This window comes from Oxyura jamaicensis, chromosome 28, assembly GCF_011077185.1.
Source record: "Oxyura jamaicensis isolate SHBP4307 breed ruddy duck chromosome 28, BPBGC_Ojam_1.0, whole genome shotgun sequence".
NCBI lineage: Eukaryota > Metazoa > Chordata > Aves > Anseriformes > Anatidae > Oxyura > Oxyura jamaicensis.
The window spans coordinates 4,510,971-4,535,698 of NC_048920.1; the positions used below are offsets into that span (position 1 = coordinate 4,510,971).

The 24,728-nt window shown below is 55.9% G+C and overlaps 1 protein-coding gene across 14 annotated transcripts in view; it reads right to left on the bottom strand.

The window, feature by feature from the left end:
* TCF3 (transcription factor 3) overlaps positions 1–23,568 on the bottom strand; it is a 64,725-nt gene extending 41,157 nt beyond the window's left edge. For 8 of the 14 annotated variants that reach the window (XM_035348239.1, XM_035348238.1, XM_035348226.1 and 5 more), the window contains exons 1-2: positions 23,401–23,543; positions 16,725–16,797 (exon numbers count right to left, since the gene is read on the bottom strand). In XM_035348239.1, the coding sequence (XP_035204130.1) occupies positions 16,725–16,797; positions 23,401–23,475 (148 nt within the window). In that variant the 5' untranslated portion in view covers positions 23,476–23,543. Of the gene's footprint in view, positions 1–1,423; positions 1,499–16,724; positions 16,798–23,400 lie in introns of those variants that run through there. The other 6 variants (XM_035348234.1, XM_035348237.1, XM_035348225.1 and 3 more) reach the window with 5 other exon arrangements.
* Positions 23,569–24,728: the final 1,160 nt, after the last annotated feature.

Genomic DNA, 24,728 nt, shown 5'->3' on the forward strand with positions numbered 1-24,728 from the left:
TGCAAATGTGAGTGACCACTGAAGGATCACATGGATCTCCGGCACGCAGAACCAAGCCGCCTTCAGCTCCTCACTGCACCAGGCTCAGGAGATGGCTTGGGGCACGCGAGGCACTCGCTGCTTTGAGAAGGAAAGGACGCTTTGCCCCACATTTCTCTTGAGCAAGTTCTGGGGCTCACTGGACTTTCCAGGAGTTGCTGAACGCGTAGAACAGCAGGAAACCCAGTGAAAACCAGTTCCCCATTCAGAGCACAACATGCCCCAGAAGCCCCCATGACAGGGCCAGGCCAGCAGGGAGGGGAAGAGGAAGATGAAGACCTCGCCGGCTCAGCTGTTTGCAAAACCACAGCTCCACACCTCCCGAGAGCCCCGTCCGCTTCGCCAGGCTGCAGGCTGGAGGGGACAGCCGGCTGCAGGAGCTGCCCCAGTGGGGCCGGGACCCCTTGGCCCCAAGCCGAAATGAGGGAGCAGCCCCCTGCGAGCCTCCCCACTGCCCACGGGGCATCGCGGCGCAGCACGTGCCCCCAGGTTCGCTCCTCTGTCAGGAGCAAGGAGCGCGTCTGCCTCTCCAGGGACCAGCCTCTGGCAAGTCAAGCCCAGTTCTGCTCCTTCTGTGTGCTCCAGCAGCATCCCCCAAACCTCGGGTGCTCCCCAGCATCCCGACTGCCCCGAAGCATGCAGCGTGCTGCCTCGCTCACAAAGCCATGCTTATTTACAACTCAGAGGTCAGGGTCTCCAAACCAGAGCAAGAGCCCGGGCACAGCCCAGCTCACTTCTGAGCAGGCACTCTTCAGATAAACTGGTTTCGTTCCCGTTAAGCCCAGATACACACAAACCACTCGGACTAAAACAAAACCATCTCCAGGCAGCTGGGCACTGGTTGGATCTGTTCCTAAAACCAGATGAAATGAAACCACCCCGCAAGCCCCTTGCAGAAGAAGGAAAGCCCGCGACCAGGCTGCATCACAGCCCCGAACCACGCCAGCCCCCTGCTCCCGCTGAGGGGCTGAGAAACCCCCAGCTCACAACGGCCGCTGTGCTCGAGGCAGCCCCAGCTACGCGCCCTTCTCCTCTCCGTGCCACCGGCAGCACCTCGCTGCAACAGGCTTTCAGGGTCTCACGTTATGGGGGAAGGCAGGGAAGCAGCAGGAAAAGATGAGCGATTCTCATGTGCCACGCATCCTGCTCCCAAAACGGGATCCTGTGTCCTCGAGCAGCGTTAACGCCCTCTGCCCCTGCCCCAAAGCGGCACGGCACCCAAAGGAGACCCCCGTGGATCTCCAGCCCGACGCTCGAGCCCACCTGCCTCCAAATCCCTCGAGAGCAGAATTGCAACTGCTGAAAATCACTCCTTCCCACTCCGTCCTCCAAACCCCTGCCAAAAAAGCCCCAGCGCTGCCAGACATCTGTTGGGAAGACCTACCCCGAAAGAGCCGGCGCGGGGCTGCCATGTCCGCGGAGCCGCCGCAGGCAGAGCCCAGCGCCCCGTGCCGGGCGCCCCAGCCCCGCGCTCCTCCCACCGGCCCCGGTCCCTGCCCACTCCTGCCTGCCTTTGTTCGGGGGACTGCGGAGGAGTTCACTCTGAGGACAGGCAAAGACAGTCAGAAGAAAGTTAGCGGGCTTTACGGAGTGGATTAAGTTTGCCGGGGGATTTTACGATGCGCTGCCCGGGGAGCGCGGAGCAGCTTGGTGGCATCTCCTCCCAGGGAGCCCGGGCACAGCCTGAGAGCACCCAGGGCAATGGGAAGGGCAGGGAAAAGCTCACCTAAGTGCCCCGTGCTCTTACCCACAGACGTTACCTCCTTAACACAAACCCTTCTAAAGGCCAGGGTTGGGTTTAGCTGCACCCCTGCTTGCAGGGCTCCATCCAAGCCCGCAGAGCAGCTCTGGAGCAGTTGTTTGCCCTCGAACAAAAGCCATCTCCACCCAATCCTGCGTGGCTCTGTTGTGGTGATACAGGGTATTTGTCTGGCACAGCCTTGGTCGCTATTTATTGTCTTGCTTTCCTTTATCTGCAGATCTCAAAGCGTTTTATAAATGTTAAACCTCAAAGCCTCTCCAGGGAACAAAACTGTTTCTAGCTATTGTACATATGGAGAGACTTGCCCAAAAATTAGGGCAGAGCTGGAAATGCAGCAGCGGAGACCAGAGCTGACACGGCCTCTCTTGGCACAATATAAAGCAACACAGATTATCCCTTAAATACCTGTGTGGACAGACACATCTCCAGCTATTAACCCACATGTTGTCGAGCCACTGCTTGGAACGAGCCCTTGGCCTGAAAGCCTCGCGTGCTGGAACACAAAAATCTTTACAACTGGCAATCCAAACCACAATGTCTCACTGAGCTTTCAGTTTTCTTGTTTGGGTCAAAAAGCACCAGTCGTACGGTTTCAACTTTTTAGAAAATTATTTAAAGAAAACAGAACAAAAAACCACAATGCTTTTAAAAATACGAAGCGTGCCGGGGGAGAAGCGCTCTTCTCTATTTTTGAGCTGACCCAGAAGGGCTGGCAGAGGCAGCACGTTGCGCGAGATGCTCGTGCCGGGCTTCTCCTGCCATGTGGCACACCTCCTGCTGTCACAGGGCCCAACTGCAGCCGTTTCACAGCGGGGAGTGTCAGGCCCAGCTCCCCATCTTTTCACTCCTTTTCTTTTCCGTGCGGTTCAGTTGAAAGGAACCTGAGGAGCAGCAGGAAGCACAAATTCAGGGCCATGCAGGCTCGGCTCTCCCAGTGCTCCAGGGAAATGCTGCGGTGACGGGATGGGAATCACACCAGTGGGGGATCACTGCCCATTGCATCCAGCTGCGGGACAAAACTGAGAGCCGGGCACGTGGGACAGGCAGGAGCCAGTGCAGGAGTGCCCTGGTTTGGGGAACAAGGGTTCAGAAACCTCAGCTTACCGAGGATGAGCAGAAGCATGAGGCAGCCTCACAGCAGCCTCCTGGATTCTCCTCCAGCTCTGGTGCAACCCCAAAACCGCCCTGCCTGGGCTGTAAAGGCTTTGGGATGAGCTCCTGCAAAGAGCAAGCTCGGTGCCTGGCCCAAAGGACCTCTGATTTCAGCTGCTACAAGAAATGTAGCTCTGGAGAGGACCCCAGAAGTTTGCTGTGAACACGTGGCTCTGACAGTGGTTCTCCCACATGACCCAGTTCCCAGCCCTTCATTGAGCAGCATCCCAGCCCTGAGCCCAGGACCCTGTGCAACACTCCTGGGTCTGACCCACACCTAGCGCTCTGCACAAAATGAAACCTGGAAAAGCTGACGGGGCTACGAAGAGCACACAAAAACCCTACAGGACAGAATTCAGGACCCATCTGCCAATCCAAGCTGCTCACATCCGAGCACCGTGCCCATTTGGACAAGCTTCGTGCTTCTAGGCAGCTCCTGGAGAGCCAAAGCCAGAGCAACACCTCGGTGCCATCCGTCCCCAGATTCGGAGACAGGCCTGCGGCCAGCCCCTGCCACTGCAGCCCCAAGGGCTGCGAGGCAGCTCCCGCCGGCGGGGAGAGGACAAGCACGGTGCTCGCAGGCACCTCGGCTAGAAACAGCGGCTTAAAAATAAACGAGGGCTCAGTTTTGAGTTCTGAGCTAACAGAAACCGAGAGGACTTCTGCAGGATCTCTGCTGACCACAAGGCAGCCAGGACTTCTTCTTCAGCTGTTTTGCCCCCAGACCACTTCTGCAGGTCGGGGCTGCAGCCGCTCCTGCCTCGGGGCTGCTCCGTGCGTCACGGCCCAGGAGGCGACGAAGGAAAGGCGCCAGGCGCGGCACTGCCAGGGCTCCTCAGGGCATCTTGCCCAGCCAGGAGGAGAACTGGACTAGAACAAATCCCCTTCCACCCCAGCTTCAAGGAAGAAGACCCAAAGAGCCCCTGGCTGCTTGGGTGAGGATCCGCTGCCCTTGGGCCCCTGCGGTTTCATGCACCCACGGAGGGGACCCTGGGTGCTGCTCCCCAGGGAAGCTCAACCTGCGGCTCCTTCCGAAAGGGTCGGACGAGCAGAGCTCACCAAAACCACCCACCCTGCCCTTTCTATTGATTTCACACACCTTCACCCACAGATGGCCAGGGAAGGGCCTAATTAAGGCCGCGATGACTGCTGAGCCTTGCAATACAGGCGATAAACTGCAGGCAGAGCAACAGAAGGAGGAGGAAAGGAAGTAGGAGAGCTCCCAAATTTGGGGCAAAAACCAACACGCACACCCCCAGCTTTTCCCTTCTCTCTGCATAAACACCCAACGGCCAAAGGACTGGGTTACTCAGAGCCAGAAGAAACAGGGGTGTGACGCGGCACAAGGGGCAGCCCCGGCGTCTGCCACAAATTGTGCTGGGCAAATTGTGTCACTGCCACCGGGCGGACGCGAGGACAGGACATAGGGCCCGCTTCACCCACGTCCCCGGGGCTGACTGCGTGGAAATGGCTTTTGCCCCAAGCAGCGGGCTCAGGGAAGATCCCTGCACTGCCCCAGCACACTCCTGGGGCAGGTGGGACTGGGACAAGGCCGCTGAGCTGAAGCGTTCCCCTGCCACCCCGCGCTGGTGGCCTGGCCAGGAGCAGCTCCGTACCCGAGTGGCACGGCGTCCCGAGGACAACCGCAGCACAAGGTCACCGCCTGCCTTTTATCCTGCACGCAGACGGCAGCTTGCGCTCACAGCCAGAGCCTCGTGTCTGGGGACTCCTGCCGCGGTCCCAGCACTGGGGATGCTGGCTCCAGACCCAGAGAGCTCCCCAGATGTGCTGCAGCCCTGCCGGAGCACATTCCTCCGCTTTTCCTAGGAAAACCCTGCTTTTAGGGTTAAAGCAACACCGGTAGTGGGATTGTCAGCGGCACAAATGCACAATCAGGAGGGGAAGATGTGGGGGGAAAGCATCCAACTGGCGAATATAATACTTGGAAGGAAAAGCAGATTTTTAAAAAAATAAAAAATGAGGGGGTGGTAAAAAAAAATCTCAGGAAGTCATCTAGTCATTCCTGCTCTTTGCTGAAACAATAGACTCGGGATGCTGGCTAAGTTATAAATAATCCTGCTGGCTACACAACACAAATACAAGACGGGAGCGGGGTAACTATCGCTCCATGGAAAGTGACTCACCTCCTTCGTGCCGCAGACCCAAAGAAGGGCAAACACCGCGGCCCCGGGGCAGGCTCTGCCGCTGGGACCCCGGCGCTTCGGGAGCCCAACCCCACGTGGCCCCGAGCCGCGGGCGCCCTTCGTCACAGCGAGGCTCTCAGTGAGCTGAAGCGTAGCGTGCGGGCTGGTGCCGAGGGCAAGAAAGGGCTCAAATTGGGGAAAATAATGGGAAGCCACCAACTCCGCAACATCCTTCTCTTTTTTAGAAAGGAAGTTGCCGCTGCGAGACGACTTCGCTGGGCTGCTGGTGGCCGCTTCCCAAACCTCTCCTCCGCCTCCCGGGAGTGAACACGCAGACGAGCGGAGCCAACGCGCGCCGGCTCCTGCGGCATGGGGAGAGGCTCGTGCCTGGACAAACCCTGGGGAAGGGGAGGCACAGGAGGGTCTCTGCCCTGAACACACCCCTGGGGGACACACACAGCCCCTGCCATCTCTTGCTTCTACTAGGGAAGGCCCAGATCTGGGGGAGCCAGGGACAACCCTGCAGCTGCTGCGGGTCCATGGGTAACATGGGAGGGAGCACGCGGCGCCCGCAGCCTTGCACCAGGACCAGGGCGCTGCAGGCACGGCCACGGTAGCAGGGAGCTCTGGTGCCAAGAGTAACTGAGAAAGAGAAAGATCTTCCCAATGAGAGACCTGGATAATTTGGAAGTGACAGAGATTCTCATTTAAAAAAAAAAAAAAATAGCAACTGTTCAAAAAGAGTTTCCTGACTTGTTATTCCATTACCCAAATCTGGAAATGTAATCATATTAGTTCAGCTGCATTAACACAACTAAAAAAAAACACAACAAAAACTGTCTTAAAGATTGAACTGATCTGAGGGGCCAAGGGAAAGGAGAACAAAAGTCAGAGACCTGTGGCACCCGCTCCTGCAGCCAGCCCATCACTCCTGCAGGCCTCCCAAGGCAGATCCGCAGAGGATGTGAAATAATCAGGATATGAAATGATTTTTAAGGTTGTTTTTTTTTGCCAGGTAGGCGATGGTAAAGGTCACCGAGAGCCGTGTGAGCACACGCAGCTCAGCGATGTAGCGCTGAGCTGGCTGTGGAGCTGAGCTTGATTCACACGTAACCTCGGAGGAGCAGAAAAATCAGCCCCTGGCCCAGCACAAAGCGTGCGCGCTCCGAGGGTCTGCGGACACGCTGCCAGCGAGGTGGCAGCATGTGCTGCCCAAAGCTGCCGGAGGGATGGTGGCCACTGGGACACGGTGGGAAAAAAGGCTGGGAAAATGAAAATGTGCCCAGGTTGGGAAAACGAAGCGAGGAAACACTCAGCAGCTCCGTGCACCACGCTCCTGCTGCAGAGGCCAAGGTGCCTCGGGCCCCCGCAGCCGAGCCCTTTACTTATGCTTGGTTTTACATAAAAGGTGCCTGTCGGTGCTGATGTCTTCTTTAGGTCAAGCAAGGAGATTGCAAAACCTTCGAGGCTGAGGCAGCCGTGCCAGAAGCTCTGGCAGCTTCGGTGCAGGCTCGTCTCCAGACCTGCCCCCGAGAGGTCACTGCTCGGGACAAAACCCACCCCTCTCCTTCGCTCCGCCGCAGCCTCCGCTCTCAGGAGATGCAGGAGCGAGCGCCCGGCCAGACACGTTTGCTTAAGGTTTTAGAGGAAAGGTGCGAACGGTTTGAGCCACAGCACAAGGAGGAATAAAGGCATCTCACTTTCAATTTCTTTTTTCTTTAAAAAAGAAAAAAAAAAACAAAGACATTTGATAGGGAGGCACATCCATCTTCCCACAGCCTCTCAGGCCATTCATCATTTGGATAAAATCCAGTTTCACATTGAAATTCAGCTGGACTTTCAAATGCAAATACGAGGAGAAGAGCAACATATGGTAGAGGTTAGTACGTATTTTTCCTAATTAAATGGCATACTGCTGTTTTGTATAACAATGTTAACGGGGCATTAACAAGCCTTTGGAGGAGAGACCACCTCACTTTCAAAAAAAAATGCCTTAGAAAGCAGAAGGGGCCCAGGACCTCCCCGCACTCCAAGGAGCGGTCACACGTTCACCACGGCAAGGACAGCTTTTGTCACGTGCCACGAGCCAACTGTCCCCCTGTGCCACCTGGGGAAGGAAAGGAGGTGACCGGCACCGCCAGCGTCCTTCGAGCCTTGTCCTGTCCTGGCAGGTCCTGCCGGAGCATGGCCGGGTCCTGCTCCGGGCCAAGGAGATGATGGGTCGTCCCCTGCTGGATGCCACCAAGTCCAGGTGGCACGCAGAGCTGTGCCATAGCCCAGGACAGCTCCTGGAGGGGGAAAACTGCACCAAAGCCCCATTCCCAAGGGAGGGAGGATGGGCAGAAGATGCTCTTGGAGGAGAGGAACGGCTCCGTGCCGAGCGGTGCCAGCCAAGCCTGGGGCCACCAGAGCCAAGTGCCACCACTGAAGGAGAGGCCACCGCTGGCTGGCAATGGTCTGTGCCCGCAGAGAGGACACAGGGCACGGCAGGTGCCTTCCAAGAGGCTTCCTCCTGCACAGGACTGGTCAGGGTTTTGTACAACAGCCCTTTGCCCTGCTTGGTACAAAATCCCACCCCCAAACACGCCCGGGGGTGGTGGAGGCTGCCCTTCCTGCCATCCCCAGCCGCTCTGGAACGGGGCCATTCATTTATTTTTGGTCCCTGTCTAACCAGGAGAAGGCTCCCCTGCTAGAAAAAGCTCGTGCCACATTAACTTCACCTCCCTCTTGCTCCTGACGTAATCTCTGGCTAAATTTAGAGATGGATGGAGCCTTCGGACACTTCGAGGCGGGGGTGTGCTGCTCAGGGTTAACAGGCAGATGGACAGCAGGTTTTTAGGATTTTTTGCCCCACTCGCCTTGGAGCTGAGCTACCTGGAGAAATAATATAAAAATCCAAGGGAAAAAGGGCAAATGTCGAGTATTCACCTCCTTATGGGGTGAGGCAAGGCGATGTGATCCCTGTAAAGGCATCCTCCCTCCAGAAGCACTAGTCACGGCAGCAAGAGAGGCATCAACAAAACCATCAGGAAAATCCTCAAAAGCTGATTCACGAAACCTTCCTCCTTTTCCCCTTCTGATGTTTTTTCACACGTGCTTCCATCCCGTGAGGTCATCCAGGTCAGACGAACCCCGAACCTGCGCAAAAAACCTCCCCAGCCTACCCCAAACCCAGGCCGCGCTGGGTTTAAAGCCGCACGGAGCCCAAGGGCACCGCGGGGCTGTGCGGGAGGCTGCGGGGGGCCAGTCCCGCAGCCCCAGGGGTGTCCCCAGGGCATGTTCCCCCACAAAGGGAAGCCCGGCGGTGCCGCAGCTGCCAGCTGCGCCTTTCAGTGCCACGGGAGCGCCGTGCCCCAGCTCGCCTCCGGTGATCTCCAACCCTCAGCGCCCGCCGCGCTCCCGGTCCCCCGTACAATTACGCATTCAGCACCACAATGTATTTCACACCGTATTTCATGCCTCATTTGGCAACAAAATTAATTAAACTTTAAGTCAACACTGAAGGAGTGCAGTACCTTTCTTCCCGCCGTGGCATATATAACTCAATTTGTTTAAGCTAATGCGCTAATCAAGACTTGCAAAATACTTGGGAACCTTCTGGCAGGAGGGCCTCCAAAACCCGCAGCGAGATGCTCTCCACGCTGGCTCTGCTTGGAGGTCTGGCAGGGCACAACCATCATTCAACAAGCCCCATTTCCCTAAAAATTAACCTTTCTCCCCAAAACACCGCTCACAAACATACGCCTGTGTTCTGGCCTTCTGCTCGTGCGGCGCGATGCCAGAGGGTCGGTGCCATCCTCACGCCCCAAACCCGCCTACTCCGGGCATCTGCACGCACCCAGCGGGGTCGGGGGCCTGGGGATGCACCAGGGAAGCCGCGGCCCTCGGATGCTGCCCAGGTCCCTCCTCCTCGCTGCCTGGGGACACGTGGGACAGCCAGCGGTCCTCCTGGGAGGCAGCTAGGAGCCTGCGGGCTGCCACCCCCTCACCGTGCTCTGGGGATGTCTCAGCTATTTGGAGGCGCTGCGAGAGGGCAGGCTAATCCCAACCCACGCGGCTGGGAATCCGAGAGGCAGATGTGGGCAAACTTTTTGGCATAACTGAGACAGCTGCATCGGCCGGCACCAGCCCACCGCCCCGCTGCACGTCCCGGGATGTGGTGGCTGCCAGGGCGTGGGCGGGCGGGCGAACCTCTCCGCTCGGGCACCTGGAGCCGGCAGAAACGGGCTGAGCTGAGCGGCGAGGAGCGAGCGCCAAGGCAGAAGAGGAACAGCTGCCAGCAGCCTGCGACCTGTGGCTTCCCTGCGTCGCCATGCCTGCAGCACGGGGCAGAGGCGCCGAGCCCAACCCGAGAGCACAGCGCGCTTTTCAGGCACGGCACGGCTTGGCTCCTGAGGCAGGTTTCCAGCCCGCGGTTAGAGGATCATCCCGCATCAACCCCATCCATCAGGGGTCACCGTGCATCCCAGGAGGGCTTCGCCGGCCTGGGGAGTTCAGCCCATGGCCCTGTCCCATGCACACAGCCCAAAGCATGCGGGAAACGCGCCCAAGCTCATTGCCTTGACCACGGAGGCAAACACTGCCGGCTTCCAGCTGAAGCAGTAAGATCATCACCACCTTCCCACTTGTGAAGATGTCGTAAACAGCATCATCGGAGTCTGCTCGTGTATTAGAACAAAGATGTCACCTTTACCGGTGATTTTGGATGCCAGTGAGCAGAGAAGATGCGTTTACAGCATCCTTCGGCCAAGTTACCGCAGTGCCTGGCAAGGAATGAGGCCCTCCCGAGTAACAGCGTGGCACCACGCGTTACATCTGTCCCCGTAAGACACCCACTTGCTATCTCAAACTCAAAAAAAGGTGAACTCCAGTCTGAGTGTAAGAGCACACAACGTTAACAATGGGGATGCACCAGGCAGCGGCCGGTCGCACGCGGGACGCGTGCTGCAGCAGGCACCCTACCGAGCATGCAGAATTTGAAATTAGCAGCAGCGAGGTCCAGCAGGAACGGCTGCCAGACCTGCTGGGCCCCTTCCAAAGCCATCTCTCCCCTTTGGAAAGGGCACAACAAGCATGGAAGGCTTCGAGCTGGGATGCTGAGCCAAAAGCGAGCTTTCTGCCTACTCCCACCGGCAGAACGCAATAGGAGCAGAGGCTGGAGAAGCACCCAGCCCTGGCAGGGCTCCCCGGGATGTAACAGCCAGGCACGGCCAGGTTAGGCACGTGCCGTTTCCCTCCTCATATGCTGAAGTCCAAATCTCAGCCCTGCAACAACGCACAACGCTCAGGCAATGCCGCGTGAGCAAGACTGGAGGTGGGCTGGGGCAGAGCTGAGGGGGCAGCACCAAACCCCCAGCGCGCTGCCCTCCACGAGATCATTTCTAATGAGGTCCTGGCCCTCGCCATCAAGACACCAGCAGCCTAAGCAGCGCAACAACGTTGGGCATCGCCTCCTTCTAATAAAAGGGAAGCAGGTGCTTGAGCTCGAAGGCAGAAGGCTCCCTCCCACCCCAGCTTCATGCCAGGTAAGGCACGTGATACTTCACCTGAGATGTACTCATCTCGCCACAACCCCTCGAGCAGGCACAGTTTCAGCAGGGCTGCGATGCCTCATCTCGGGAAGGAAAAAGCGCTGCCGGCAGGAGACGGCTGCACCGCTCTAACTCTGCTGGCAAAGTTAGAGCTGTGTGCTTAAACAAGGTCTGTGTCACATTTGCAGTTTCTAAACAAAAGCTGTCGCTTATCTCAGTACAGCTTTGGCTCTCTAGCACCTCCGGCATTCCCCGTGCTCTTTCCTTGTTCAAAATCTCAAACCCAGCCAGGAGGACTCTTCCTTGGGGTGGGAGATCGGCAGAAATACCCCTCCCCTGAAAGCACGCCCCCTGCCAGCCCCTGAAGTTGCAGGCACACAAAGATAGGGGCGATTTCTCTGCTGTACCCGCAGCCACCGGCGGGACTCCTGGGCACTGAGCTGCCCCAGAGCATCGCCGCTGCCCCAGCACAACGCTCGCCCTCGGTGCTCTCCCCAGGTTCACTCCTCACGCACCCACTGGAAACCTGCTCCAGCGGGACGCCCTCGCTCCCAGCCTTGCCCACTGCACAGAAAATTCAAGGCAAAAAAAACGTATTTGAAGAAAAGCAACAAAAAAACAGCTTCCAAAAAACATCTTCCTCGCTGCGATGGTGCAGGAGCAGCTGCCATGGCAGGGCAGCCCCAGGAGCAGGGACGTGCGCACCAGGACACGACTGGAGATGGAACTGCGGCGTTACGTGGGGTTGAGGGAGACAGGCTGAAGATACGCCCCTGCCTTTTGTTCCCCCACGCTTGCTGTTTCCTGCTCACCCAGCTACAGAAAACCCCCTTTCAGGCCCTCCAAACCTTCCTTCTTATTTTTGTTTCGCAAATCCTATTTTCCATATCCTTAACGTGACCCACCCCACGGACAAAACACTGAGCAGAAAGCAGGGAGGAGACCGGGAGCTTCCCGAAGGCAGCCAACGAGAACAGAGCCGAGAGCCCTTCAAGGCACCTGGCTGCAGCACGTGGAAGCCGAACTCCACTGAAAGCCCTGAAAGCCCTGAAAGCCCTGAAAGCCCTCCTGGCTGCGGCATGGAGAGCCCGGGGCTGGCCCCGGGGGAGTTCCCCCAGCACCCTCAGCACCCTCCTCCGCGAGAACGCAGCCCTGGGGCGCGCAGAGAAGCCGGCTGCCTCCTTCCAGGCTTTACAAGCTTGACTTGTCCACAGCAAGAGTTTTTTTTTTCTTCCTTCAAAAACACCCAAAAAAGTCATTTCAACTTCGAAAGACAAAGCGGTGGCAGCAGGCAAGCTTGCTGCTCTGACTTTTTGTTGTGGCGGCTCTCCGTTCAGCGACAGTTTCGCAAGCCTGCTGCACGGGCACGCACACGACCGCGACATCACCAAGCAGCCCGCGGTACGCGCTTCAGTGGAAAGTGCCAGTTTTAAATATCAAGTCCCACATTGCCTACCTCACGTCTGCCTTCCATCACATATCAAAATAGCAAAGCCCATCACTCCCACTCCAGCACAAGCAAAACATGTGGGAACTCGAGGCAGTTAGTAGGAAAACGTGATACATCCTTACTAATAAAAGCTCCTCTCTTCCTCGCTATGGCAAATAGCTGCGAACGCCATTCTGCAGCCTGAAACTCAATCACTGACAGCACCGCGCCCAAAACGTGCTGCTCAGCTCCCCACCGCCCCCCGAATCCGCCGCTTCTACCAGCCCCCAGCCCCCCCCTTCCACACCGGGATCCTCCTGACACGCGGCTGCGTGCACACGCAGAATAATTAAATCTTCAAACGGCTAACCCACAGCCCCAATTAACGAGACAACCTCATCTTCCATAGAATTTATTACTCTCGGTGCTGTTGCCACAGGTATCCAAGTTTGAACGTTGTTTAAAGCAGGCTTTCAAAGGGGATACAGACTCACCTACCTCCGGGGAGAATGCATTTGCTTTGTTCACTAGACTATAACTTAAAATTTGTTACATGCACCAGCTTGTAACTCTTTGAAAAACTCCCTGGTTAGCCAGCTTCAAATGTATTTTATGAACTTGCCCCGATCAAAGCAATTCCCTCAACAATGAGCCTCATCTCACAACCTCACTGGCAAGAAAGCACTGAACAAATTTTGGGGGTGGAAATCACAGCACGGAGCAGGGGGGGACTCTCCCCTCCAAACCCACCCACGGGACCTCGAGCACCGGAGCTCCCTTCAGCACAAAACCAGAAGGAAAAGACATTTAACGGTGAATTTGGTTGCTCAAAATGAAAACAATTAAGGCTATTTTTTTTTTTAGCAATGATTTTATTTATTGTGAGCAGGAATCGTGTCGGCAGAAGGCAGCCTGGGCTCCTGTTCCAACAGGACACAACCCCGGCATCGCACACTTTGCTGATGCTTTAGGGAGAGGGCTACAGGCGCTGGGCTTTCATTGTGGATGCAAAGCCCTGCTGGTGAGCAGCTCCAGGAGATGGATTCTGCTCCAGATCTATTACCTCGTGCAACCGTTTGCCTCCGTTTCCCTTCCCTGCTCGGCAGAGCCCCGACGCGTTTGCTGTGGCAGCGGCACAGCCGGCACGCGGTGACCCCAAAAATTCTGCAGCCACGAGGTGACAGCCCTGGCGCGGCCCCGCAGCGATGCCACAGCCCGGGAAGAGGCAATGAAACTTCTTCGCCCCCCGCCACTCCTGCTGCCTCAGCGTCAATTAAAAATGGTCATTTCCATGTGAAATCCAGCGCGCGCGGTTTCCTGCTAGAGGCGCAGTTTAATTAAGCACGCTGGGAGGGAGCTCGTTTCTGATCAGATTAGTCATCTACAAACCATGACATGGGGGGGGGGACAGAGGACATGGCTTGCAATGTTTTGCTACTGCAAATAACAACCAGTTTGGCGCGGGGATGACGAAACCACAGCCCTCTAGCAGGACAATAGGCATGTGCTGAGCGCCCCGGCAGCAAACAGCGGGGCTCACGCTGCCAGCGCCGGTCGCAGCTCCAAGCCCCAGGAAGACCAACTTCCCCGCGGTGACCTGCATGTGCTATAAATGCTGCAGACGCGGCCTGCGTGACGTCAGCTCCGTCCTAGTGGCAATTGTTGGGTTTCGCCTTGCCAAAAAAACGCAAAGCGGAGGTGCTGAATTGTCCGTGCGGCGGGATAGCTAAACCAGTTCCTCCCTGGTGCATTTAAGGACAGAAATGAGGGAAACAGTGGCAGAGCTTAAAATAAAACCAGGAGACAAATATAAAAGCAAAGAGATCTCAAAGCTGGAGGGCTCGCATTAACACTTTGAATTTTCCTGGCTTCGGAGAGCGAACCGGGTCCGCCCTCGTGAGGAGGCCACCCACGCACGCGCCAGCAGCCCGGCCAGGGGCGGCCAAGGCAGTCATTAATTGGGATTTGAAGAGGATTTCAATTTGGGGCAGTTTTATCACCGCAGTTTTCTCGTAGCACTGTTTCGAATTACCGCATTACCTTATTTACCAGCCGGACTTTGGAAGCGAGAACCTTATCCTGGCAAATGGGGCATTTTGGCTGGGAGTCAGCAGGGTCCCTGCCCGGCTGCTTCCACTTCCAGCTTCCCCTGGGCAGCAGAGAGCCTCGGGCTAAAGGGGGAAAACAAGAGCTCTGCGCTGCCCCAGGATCTCCCCGAGGAGGGAGACGAAGAGTGGGAGGCCACGAATTCACATTTCCAAGGGTGGGCAGAAGCACAAAACATAAATGCTTCTGGCGCAGAAGGCATCAGTTTATTACCTCGGGGTTATTGCAATAACGAGGCATTGATGTTGCAGTGCGCACCGCTGAGCCAAGACTGCAGCAAACTGGCGCTTGGTTCCTCCTTCCAAGGAGAGGGATGGCAGCGGAGAGGAAACGCGGCACTGTTCTCACCAGGGGCATGGGACCCCAGCTGAACACAAGCGTTTGAAAAACACGAGGCTCACCGAAGATGAAACCCAGGCCTTGCTGTGCGGCAAGAGAATTAAGGAGCTAATCTCCAGGTCCAGATTACCGATGGCTGCAAGGCGCTCTGCTCCCTCAGCAAGTCCAGGTCCTCAAATCCAAGGGCCATCTGCTCTTCACCTCCGACCAAGCAGCGCTGGTGACAAGTCGCCGTCGAGTTCTGAGCTGGCTGCCTGGCTATGCCTTTCAGGATGAACTAGCCTCTTGCTGTCAATTAGTAAATTAAGCTCAACCACCATCCACAAACTATGAAAACCACTATCTAGGACCTTCTGTAGACAGCCTGGATCCTTCCAGCAGATGCACTGCAGCCCTGTACACTGCACACCTCATTGGCACCTTACTGCAGTTATTCACCCAGCAGAAACCCATCTTCAGACACCCAGAACCAGAAGAAGTCACAAAGGTGAAGAGGAATTGAAACGTGTCCCTCTTGCTCTCCAAAGGCGAGGGGCTGAGGAGCTAACGCTGCTGGTGGAGCAAAAGGTTTCCCCTAAACCAAGCCTCAAGCTGCATTTCAAACCCAGGCTGTCTGTCTGCAGGACAAAAGAGCTGCCCCAGAGCCCCAAAGCCAGGACAGCAGCGATTGTGCAACTGCTGTTGTATAATATCAGTCCTCTGTTTTTATGAGCTACTCACAGCCAGGCTCAGAAAGCAGCAGCCCAGAGGAAGGGTGGTGTCAACATTACCTTTCACTCACCCGAAAGAAGAGAGAGGGGAAGAAAAAAAATTTTGCATCGTTTTGGCTGCTGCCCAGCCAGGCAGAGGGGGTCCGGTCACCGCGCTGGCTGCACCAGCACAGCCTTGCTTGCAGCCTCTCCTCGCTGGCCGGCTCTGCGAGCCAGGCAGCCAAGCCAGCCTCCGAGCAGGAAACGAATTAATGGGAGCTTGCTCCAGTGCTATTCTCTCACTAGCGTGTAGCATGTCTTCGGTGGATTATTTTAACAGCAGAAGTCGCAGGCACATTCATACACAGGAACACTCGCTGGGGAGATCAGCTTCCATCTGGGTTAACCCGAGAGTTTCTGCCCTTGAATTTCCTCCCTTTTCTCCAGCACCCACTCAACAGCTTACCTCCCTGTAAAAATGTTTGCTCAAAAACATCTTGACAAGCAGCTAAACAGTTCCACATTCCCCTGGCCCCAAAGAGCAGGAGCAGAGCACTCTTCTTGCACGTTGCTTCCACAGGAGCTCCCAGGAGCTGCCCCTTCTCCGCCACCACGCAGAAATCCCACCCTGCTCCCCATGGCTGGGCACGGGCACTGCCCTTTCCCCAGACAGCTCGACTCGAGCCGGCGCAGGAAGGTCAAGTTTTAAGAATCCCCAAAGCAGCAGCATGTTTCGGCAAGAAGGGCAAATTAAGCGAACTTCCTGCACGCCAGGGGCTGCGGCGAGCCCGGCACAGAGCACAGCTTCCCTGGGCATCAAAAGCCTGGCACGGCACCGCGCCATCCGACTGGCCTGGGAGTTCTCCGCTTCAGCCTCGGATGAATCCACACCGTGCTTCCAAAACCAGACACCTAAAAGCTGCGTGCCCTTCAGAGCCTGCTGTTGCAGCCAGAGCAGCAGCCCGCTCATCCCACAGACGCCCTGCTCCCAAACCCCTTTGACCCATCCTTGTACCCTCAGCAGCGGGGACGTGGCCGCGCGGCTCTGCTCTGCACCCCAGCAGCCCAAACCCCGCGCACGGCTCCAGCCGCCCTCGCTGCCCATCTCCCTGCTGCCAGGAGGGCACCCTGGGGAGCAGAGAGATCCCACCTGCGGCAGGGAGCTGCTGGGGGGCTGAACGGAGCAGACACCCAAATCGCACTGGAGTCTCCCTTCGAGCCCCAGGAATTCACCACCCAGGCAGCATCTCCTCAGCGATGTACAGAAAAAGTCTTCCAGGGTACAGTGCACGACCTCCAGCTCCGGTAGCAGCTTCCCAACCAGAGACTGACCAGCAAGAGCAGCTCTGCCTGCCCAGAGACACACGGAGCAACAGGGAGAGCGTCCGACAAACCAGCAGCAGAAAACCACCAGAGAAGCACACAACACACCGAACTACCGGAACCGCTCTGGTTGGGACTCTGGTAGCAAGCACACATTTATTGCAAGAGACTTTATGTTGTTAAATTAAAAATAAAATAAGATGACAATACCTGATCCTCCAAACTGAGTGCTTGCTAGGGTCGTGGGTCTGTTTTTTCCATTAGCCACTGGCAGGGGAAACATCTAGAAAAACAAGGAGATGAGAGGGAAGGGAAGAGAAAAGAGATTTCAGTATGTTAGTTTTGCTGTGCTGCTGCAAGGGGGGGTCGTGTTGGGCAGGCAGGGGGAGGAAGGGGGAAGAGAAGCACTTCACTGATGCAAAAAACTTTCCTCTCCTCACATCCCTGCTACATAGATCAGCCGCAGGAGGGACAGGAGAGCAGCGCAGCTGTGCGCTAATATACACACGCATTCCTACGTGCATAAACTTCTCCTGTGTACACAGCGCGTCTGGTTCCTTAGGTGCAGTTGAAAGCCATCCAAGAGGCATCGCCGCTGCGGTCAAAACCAACAGCTTCTGCCCCAGCCTGTTCACCAAGGCCCAGCCAGGAGGGTGTCCCCCGAGCCGTGCCGAACGCCCGACTCCATTCATAAAAAGCTCCCAGGCCAGCGACAGCACCCGGCTGAGCTCACTTCACCCCCCGACCCCTCGCATGGTCCAGGTCTCACCCCGTGCCCGAGGAGGACGCGGGCTGCCCTCCGGCCACCCAGCAGCCCCACGCCAGCTCCCAGCCCTGGGGGCTCCAGCAGCACCAGGGGCTGGCCGCAGCCACGCCAGGTTCGATGGTATTCGATGCACGATGAGCAGTGTCCGCAGATTCTGCGGTCGGTAACGTTGGCTACTCGTTTGCTGAACTGCTGTGGCCGCAGTATCGCGGCTCATCCTCTGCCAGGGAGCTTCCTCAGAAGCACCGCGTACCTCGTCAGTGAGCGCGGGTAAATATCCTTAATGTAAGCTGGGAGGGCTCCAGAAGCTATTTAAATATTGATATGCACCTGTGTGCAGCAGAAAACCGATTCTTCTCCACACAAATGGAGCTCCGGCCAATAAAACAACTGGTGGGAAAACGCTCAGTGAATTCACATTTTAATATCCTTTTACTACTCCAGATACTTTCACCACCAAGTCATTTGAATTTTTATTATTTTTAGCTTTGCAATGTCTGAGTAACTCCGAAGTTTAACGCTTTGAAGATTAAACAATGTAATGGCACCAGGGCCTACAGAAACGCAGCGCTTCGTGCCCTGACATAGCTGATGTCTGGCTGTGGTCAGAAACATTCCTTTGTACAAAGCCGTCTGCCCAGCTTTGTTTTTACAAATGCTGGGGAGAAAAAAAAAAAAAACACGGTTAAATGTGGTAGAGATGCAAAGAGAGCAGTTAAGAAACCAACTGCCATTCAAAAGAACTCAAATCTGGGATCATATATATTTATGAACGCGCGCATTGGAGCGGTACAGAAACACACGCGTTTAAATAAAGGTGTGAGCAGCGATTGAGTGCGCGTGTGGACAACCGGCGGCAAGCCCGCAGGCACCTGCCTCCCCGCGGCTTCGCCCCGGCGCCAGCACCCCGCTCCCTGGGGGCTCAGCTCCCGCTGGGGGCCCCCCCTGCGCCCCCGGGGGCTCAGCCGTGCACCCAGGGGGCCGGCGGCCCCACCGTCGAGCAGGCCTTGTTTCCTCAGGAAGTCGGGCTAGAAAACAAAAACAAACTCTGACGACACCGAAGGCTCGCAGCCTACCTTCCTTTCAGCGCTCTGCTTTGTTTTTGTCAGCGCTGTTTTCTGCGGAGATCCCTGAAATGACTAAAAATGGACTTTGCACGGCTGACCCTGCCCAGCCCCGCTCACACGCCCTCCCGTTGAGGTAGGGAAGACGACCAAGGGGTCCGAGACCCCTTTTCCAGGCAGTGAGAGGCAGTTCTGCCCACGTGAGCACAGGGTGCCGCTGTCCTGAGCAGCGAAACAAAGCCCCCAGAGCTCCCCTGCCTCCTTTTCGTGAGATTTTCTGCCCCCTACGCGCTGATGCCAAAAGCCCCGGGGCTGGAGCGGCAGGTAGCAGCGGAGAAAATGAGCAGCCTCGTTCCACTGTGCACCGAGCGCCTTCTACTCCTGCTCAGAGGTGTCCCCCCCACGCGGCAATCCCCAGCACGCCCCCGCGGGGATGCCCTCGCCACCGCGCTGCCGCCTCGAGGTTTCAGACTGATGCAACCCTTCCTGCGCTCCCTCCCGGAGGGATCCGCGACCAAGCGGGGTGCGGCCGCCGCAGGGAGCCCCGGGTCGCCCCGCGCCTCGAGGCGGTCCCTGAGCGCCTTTATCGCTCGCCGGCTCCAGGAAGCATTTCAGTTTTTTGGTGGTTTTCTTTTTTTATTATTATTTTTTTTGCTGCCAAGTTGTTTTTCCAACAAACTGGTGCGCGGCCGCATCGAGGAGCTGGGTGCAAGTCACACGCGAGGCGCTTGCTGCGTGTGTCACTCACAGCCAAAGTTCACCCACCCACTGTGAATTTCCTTTCTGCTTCGAAACGCAGCTTTAAAAATAAACTTCGGGGGGGGGGGGGGGGGGGAGGAGGAGGACACCGGACCGGGGCTGGCACACACCAGAGGGACCCAGGCGCAGCCTCCGAGGAGCTGTAATTGGGTCATTACTCGTCCTTTGTTGGATTTGAATAACGTAGATTTAAGTGGTTATGTAAAAACCCCATCTTACGTCTCTGTATATAGTTTCTCAAGCCATGTCTCCGGCCTCCCTGACAGCTGACAACGGTGCCCGTGTGTCCTCGTAGCTCTAACTGCCCCCACCAAAGGATTTATCCCCCCCCCAGATTAAAAGATGCGAACCCAGAGCACGGCGAGCTCCAAACACCCGCGCTCGCTGCCGGGGAATCACAGCTGAGAGACCCCACGCTCTCAGCAGCAAACTTGTAAGCAAGAGAGGGAATTTGCCAGACCCAAGTAACAATATCAAGCTGCATTTCATTTATTGGGCACTTCCACCAGTGCATCAGTGTTTTCAAATTAAAAAGCTGTTTTCACTTCCCCCGCTCCTCCACCTTATGAACTCCAGGCCGAACCAACCTCAGGCCTGAACTCAAAACCTGAAATCTATTTTGCAGAGTGGAAAGCATCCAGCTGTTAATTCGGGGAGAAGAGGGAATTCGACTCAATGAACGTTGCCAGCAGGATATTTCATACGTGTTCATTTAAGGCAGACCTTCCTGACTACGGCCCCAAACGTCCACCGCGGCGTAAAGCAAACTTCAGGACCGCTTCGCTCAAAACAAAAGCGAGAGTTTTATCATGGAAACGCAGGCGCTGTGCCTTGGCCAGAGCAGGGCACTCAGCGCCGCTTCAGCAGCATCCAGCGCTTTGGGAGCCGCAGGAGCAGAGGCAGAAGGAGCTGCTCAAGCCCTGCTGGCTGCAGACAGGTCGGTTTTCGCTCTTATTTCAGCGGCTGGATGGCGAGGGCCAGCAGGCAGCGAGCGCCGTCACTTGCCGAGGAAGCAGCCCTAGGCTGCTCAAGCCTCTGCCCACCCTGCAACTTCTCACCGAGTTAGAAACCCGCCCCGACAACCGGCATCCCCACAGCATATGGTTAATACTCTGCTAATAATCATGGCTGTTAACAGTATTTCACTTCTGCCAGAGACCCAGGCTGGCACGCAGCCGCCTGCCTCTCTCCGGCTTGGCAGGCGCGCACCGCGGCACGGATGAGCCCCCAGCCCCATCCATGGGCACGGCAGAGGCCCGTGCCCGGGCATCCACCCCCACAGCCCAGCTAGGGACCTGGGACATGTCTGTGCCTTCCCAGGACATGCAAACAGCAGCAGCAGGACACAGATGTGGTCTGGGATGGCTGCACCGAGCATCTCGCGACGCACACGTGGGCAACACCCAAGCACAGCTCGCACCGCACGTGCCCGCAAACCCCAGCCTGGCACCAAGTCACGCACCAAAACGAAGGGCTGCTAAGAAGGTGGAAGCCGGCGACGCGAAGCAATAGGCAGGATGCTTTCTCGAAAGCTCTCCTCCAGATTTGCAAGCCTGTTCTGGACTACTGCCAGGGAGCGGTGGTGAAAGAAAGCTTACAAATTACCTGCACTTTGGGGCAATTATAAAAGGCAATTTGTTCCGAGGTAGAGGTAAGCGCTCTGCCGCGCACACCCCAGAGCAGCAATCCGAGCACTGCGCTGCACGTTTGGCTCCAGCTCGCTCAGAAGCACGCTGCTTTGGTTTTCACCCTCATTGTCAAATTACACAGGCAGAAAGCTTCGGGTGAGTGCTTCGCAGCTCAGCAGCTACCCAGCGTATTTGTTTATTAACGAAGGGACAAGCCTTTCTTTCCAGGACTCTAAGCCCCATTTACAGCCTCTCGCACAACCCTTTTACCGACTCCGCAAACCCACGCCTGGCCATGCAAACCCACCAGGGCCAGACGTTAAAATCCACCCAAAAGACAGCACAAGGCTGGACCACAAGCTACAGGGGCTGAACATTCCCTAGGAAAAAGGAACCGAAACGCTGATCTGGAACAAATGCCTCCAGCCTCTCTGAATCTCTCCAGTCTTCCCTCCTTCCACTCTCTTCTAGAGAGGATTATTGGGCTCCACTCCTGCTTATTCCAAAAAAAAAAAAAAAAAAAGTATATAAATACACTTGAGAGTGAGCTTTGTGGCCAAAAATCCTGCATCCCAACAACAGAAGCAGAGGAACCCACAGCGCAGTCTCCCTGACACCCCCACGTTTTGCACAAGCCTGCAACGCCAGGGTGCCCAGCGCGGAGGCTTTCCGTTGCCACTTCCCAGCCTCCAGGAGATGCTGATAGCCCTTTATGCAAACTCAGGAGAAGGGTGTGCGTGTGCGGAGAGACGAGGGCTTGTGAAACCGATCTGGCTCAAATCCAGCCTGCATCGGAGCCCATCGGCCAACTTATCCCGGAGGGAATGTCTTCGAATCACTTGCTGGCAAATGACATTTGCAGGCCCTGATCCTGCAAGCAGCCGCCCCCGGTGCCGCTGCTGAACGCATAAGCCTCAGACAAGCTCAGAACAAATTCTGGTCATTCCCCAGGTTTACATCAGCGTAGGAGAGCTGGAATTGAACCCAAATCCAACCCTTGGCTGCAGATTAATCTCCAAGGACAGAAATATTCATATACAGAGGGAACAGGTCAGGACCCCTCCAGGGAATACAGCTCTCAGCACGCAACTGAGGATGGGTTGTCGATTTTGAAAATACGGGCTTGGGTTTTTTAAAGCTCTGAACGGTGAGTGGGATTTGATTTTTTTTCCTCAGACACCAAGTAAAGCAGGAGCAGACTATGGCCTACTGACCGAGGCTCAGCCCAAAACCCAGCGCTGCCTGGTGTACGAGACGGCGAGCCCCGGGACGCCAACAGCAGGGCCTCAAGGATGAGAGCAGAATAACTGCATGCCACTCCCCAGCGAACCTGGACGACGTCCTGTTTTTAAAGGTATGCTTTAACCCAGTCCCACAGCTAACGGTAACACATCCTGCTGCTAATTTACCAGAGCCAGCCTCCCGACAGAAGCCCAGAACTAGGAGCACTGGACTTGTCCTTCTGCAGGAGACTCGGCCTTACATGGGACCACCGAAGCTCCCCAGCACGGAGCCCAGCAGGGGCAGGTAAAGCCCCAGCTGTACAACAAGGTTTACTTCCCACTGTTAAACCTCGGTGCTCGGGTGCAGAAAAGATGCAAGGCTTCAGCACTTTCCACGGGCAGAACAGCTACAAGAACAGCAGGCACCCCCGGTTTTGCCACCTTTTTCCCCCTTTACTCTTCTCCCTAAGAAAAAATCGACTCAGGGGGCAGCCCGCAGCCACAGCAGCGGTGCCCATGGTTATTCCTCCTCGAGGAGCTGTTTGCTCTATCTTTGCAGTACGTTTGCTTATCTTAAAAGCAAGACGCAGGCTCCAAGCCCCGTGAGGGTGCAGCACACAACAGAGGAACCAAACAAAGTTATTTTCTTTTGAACGCGAGCTCTCCCCTCTGCAAGTCTCCTGCCAGCCCCGGCGTGGCAGAGGCTCGACGTGCCCGGTGCGGCACATCGCTGACTGCAGACGGCAGCAGAGGCAGCTGTGCTGGGGACTAACCCGTGCTCTGCTGCGGCTACCAGGGACTTCTCTTCCCTCTGAGCTGCGCACATCCTTCAGGGGGAACTCTTAGGTTCTGTTTCTTTGAAAACGAACAGCCCCTAAAGGCAGCTAAAAGGTTTCCAGTAGAGCAGAGCGTGGGGAACGCCAGTGCCTAACTCCTGCAAAAATAACGTGCTGGAGAGCTTGGACAAATTTCAAACCGAGATAGAATAACCTGTGGGAGCAAAAGTTTAATAGTCTGGATCTGGGGAGAGGAAAAACGCCTGATTAATCAGCTACTGAAGTTACATCTTTGCATTGGCTTTGTATCCATGGCTTCAAAAACAGTTACCTTGCTCCTTCACCACCAGCATTTAAACAGGCTACACACAAGTGCGTTCTGTTTCCCCAGAATTTCCCATCCAAAAAAAAAACACCACCAGAACCCAGCAACCCCCCCACCTCTCCGTACTCCCTGCGACGAAACAATATACATGGAGGGGAAGGGGGGGGGGGGGAGGAGGGGCAGCAGCTTTGCTTTAACTTGAAAATAAACAAGTTGCAGCACATGTGCATGCACACAAACACGGCACATCTGAAACCCATCACGGCCAATTTCCAGGCTCCCATTTCCTCCCCCGTGCAGCTCCGAAGCCCCGGGCCCTTCGCCGCCCCCCGGCCGCTCGCTCACCATACTGAAGTCCAGCAGGTCACTGAGCTCTTTGTCTGTCCCAACTGCAGCCATTCTCTGCTGCTGCTGATTCATACTCCCACAGACTCAACAGTGGCAGTCCTAGAGAAAGCAAGGGGGAGGGGAAGGCGATATTTTAATGACTAGAGCAAACCACCCACCCCATTGATGAATATTTAAAAAAGACACAGCGAGAGGAGAGAGAAAGGGGGAAGGAGAAAAAGAAAACGCAGCCGAGCGCTGTGCCCGGGCTGGGAGCACAGGCAGAGCCCTCACATCGCACCCAGGGGCAGGAACAAGCGCGCTATTGACCAGACACACTTGGATGTTAGTTTTTTGCTGCCAATTCCCCTAGTTCAGGCCAATTCTGTTCCTGGCGTGCGGCGAATGAAGGGGGGAAAAAAAAAAGTCAACTCATTTATCAAAGGGTTCAGGCAAGTTATCACTCGGGCGCTTGTCTGGCTCGGCTCGCCCCCTCGCCTTCCCCCACGCTCACTCCCTGCAGGAGGCTCGCTCTTGTCCTTGCCTAGTTTTGTTTAAAAAACGAGAGAAGAAAAAAAAAGTCTGATCTTGTGCCTCTTTCCTTGAGGTTGCTGAGCACCTGCAGCTGCTTTTTCGGGGCTGAGCGTGGGGATGCCCAGCGCCTGCAAGGGGAGCGGTGAGAACTGCCCCCCTCCTCTCCCTAAAGGGCCTGAAGAAAATTTTAAAAACGCCTTTTTTTGGAGGGTGTTGCAAAAATAAAGCTCTTCAGGCAACCTGGCAGGATCGGTCAATATTATTCTTCCTAATTTCACGGATTTTTTTTTTTTAAGGGAGATTGATCTTTTTGGCCAACTCGCTATGATAGAAAAACATTTCTTTGGGAGGGAGGAAGAGAGGCCTGGGAGGAGATAAAAGATTCCTTTTTTTTTTTTCCTTTTTTTTTTTTCTTTAGGAACTCATTCATGGTTATAAAGGGCAGCTGGCCAATAAATTTAACTCATTAATCATAAGGTTAAAAAAAAAAAAGAAGACAACTGCATGCGATCCAAACCGTGAGCGAGCTGTGCCGGCTCAGCCACCACATTTCAGTAAAGTTTAAAAATACAAAATATCGAAATCCGCCCCGCGTTTCTTACACCGCTATAAAAAAACAGCCCGGGGAATTTTTATTTTTATTTTTATTTTTTTTTAAAAAGAGTTTAAGTGTCACCAGTGCATCTGGACAGGATTTTTAAAGCGCCTTCACCCACCCACAGCCCCGTGCCCGGCAGTGACGGGGGGGGTGCGGGCAGAGAGCCCCCTTCTGGGAGCCCCTTGGGTGCTGGGGGGGGGGGGGGGGGGGGGGG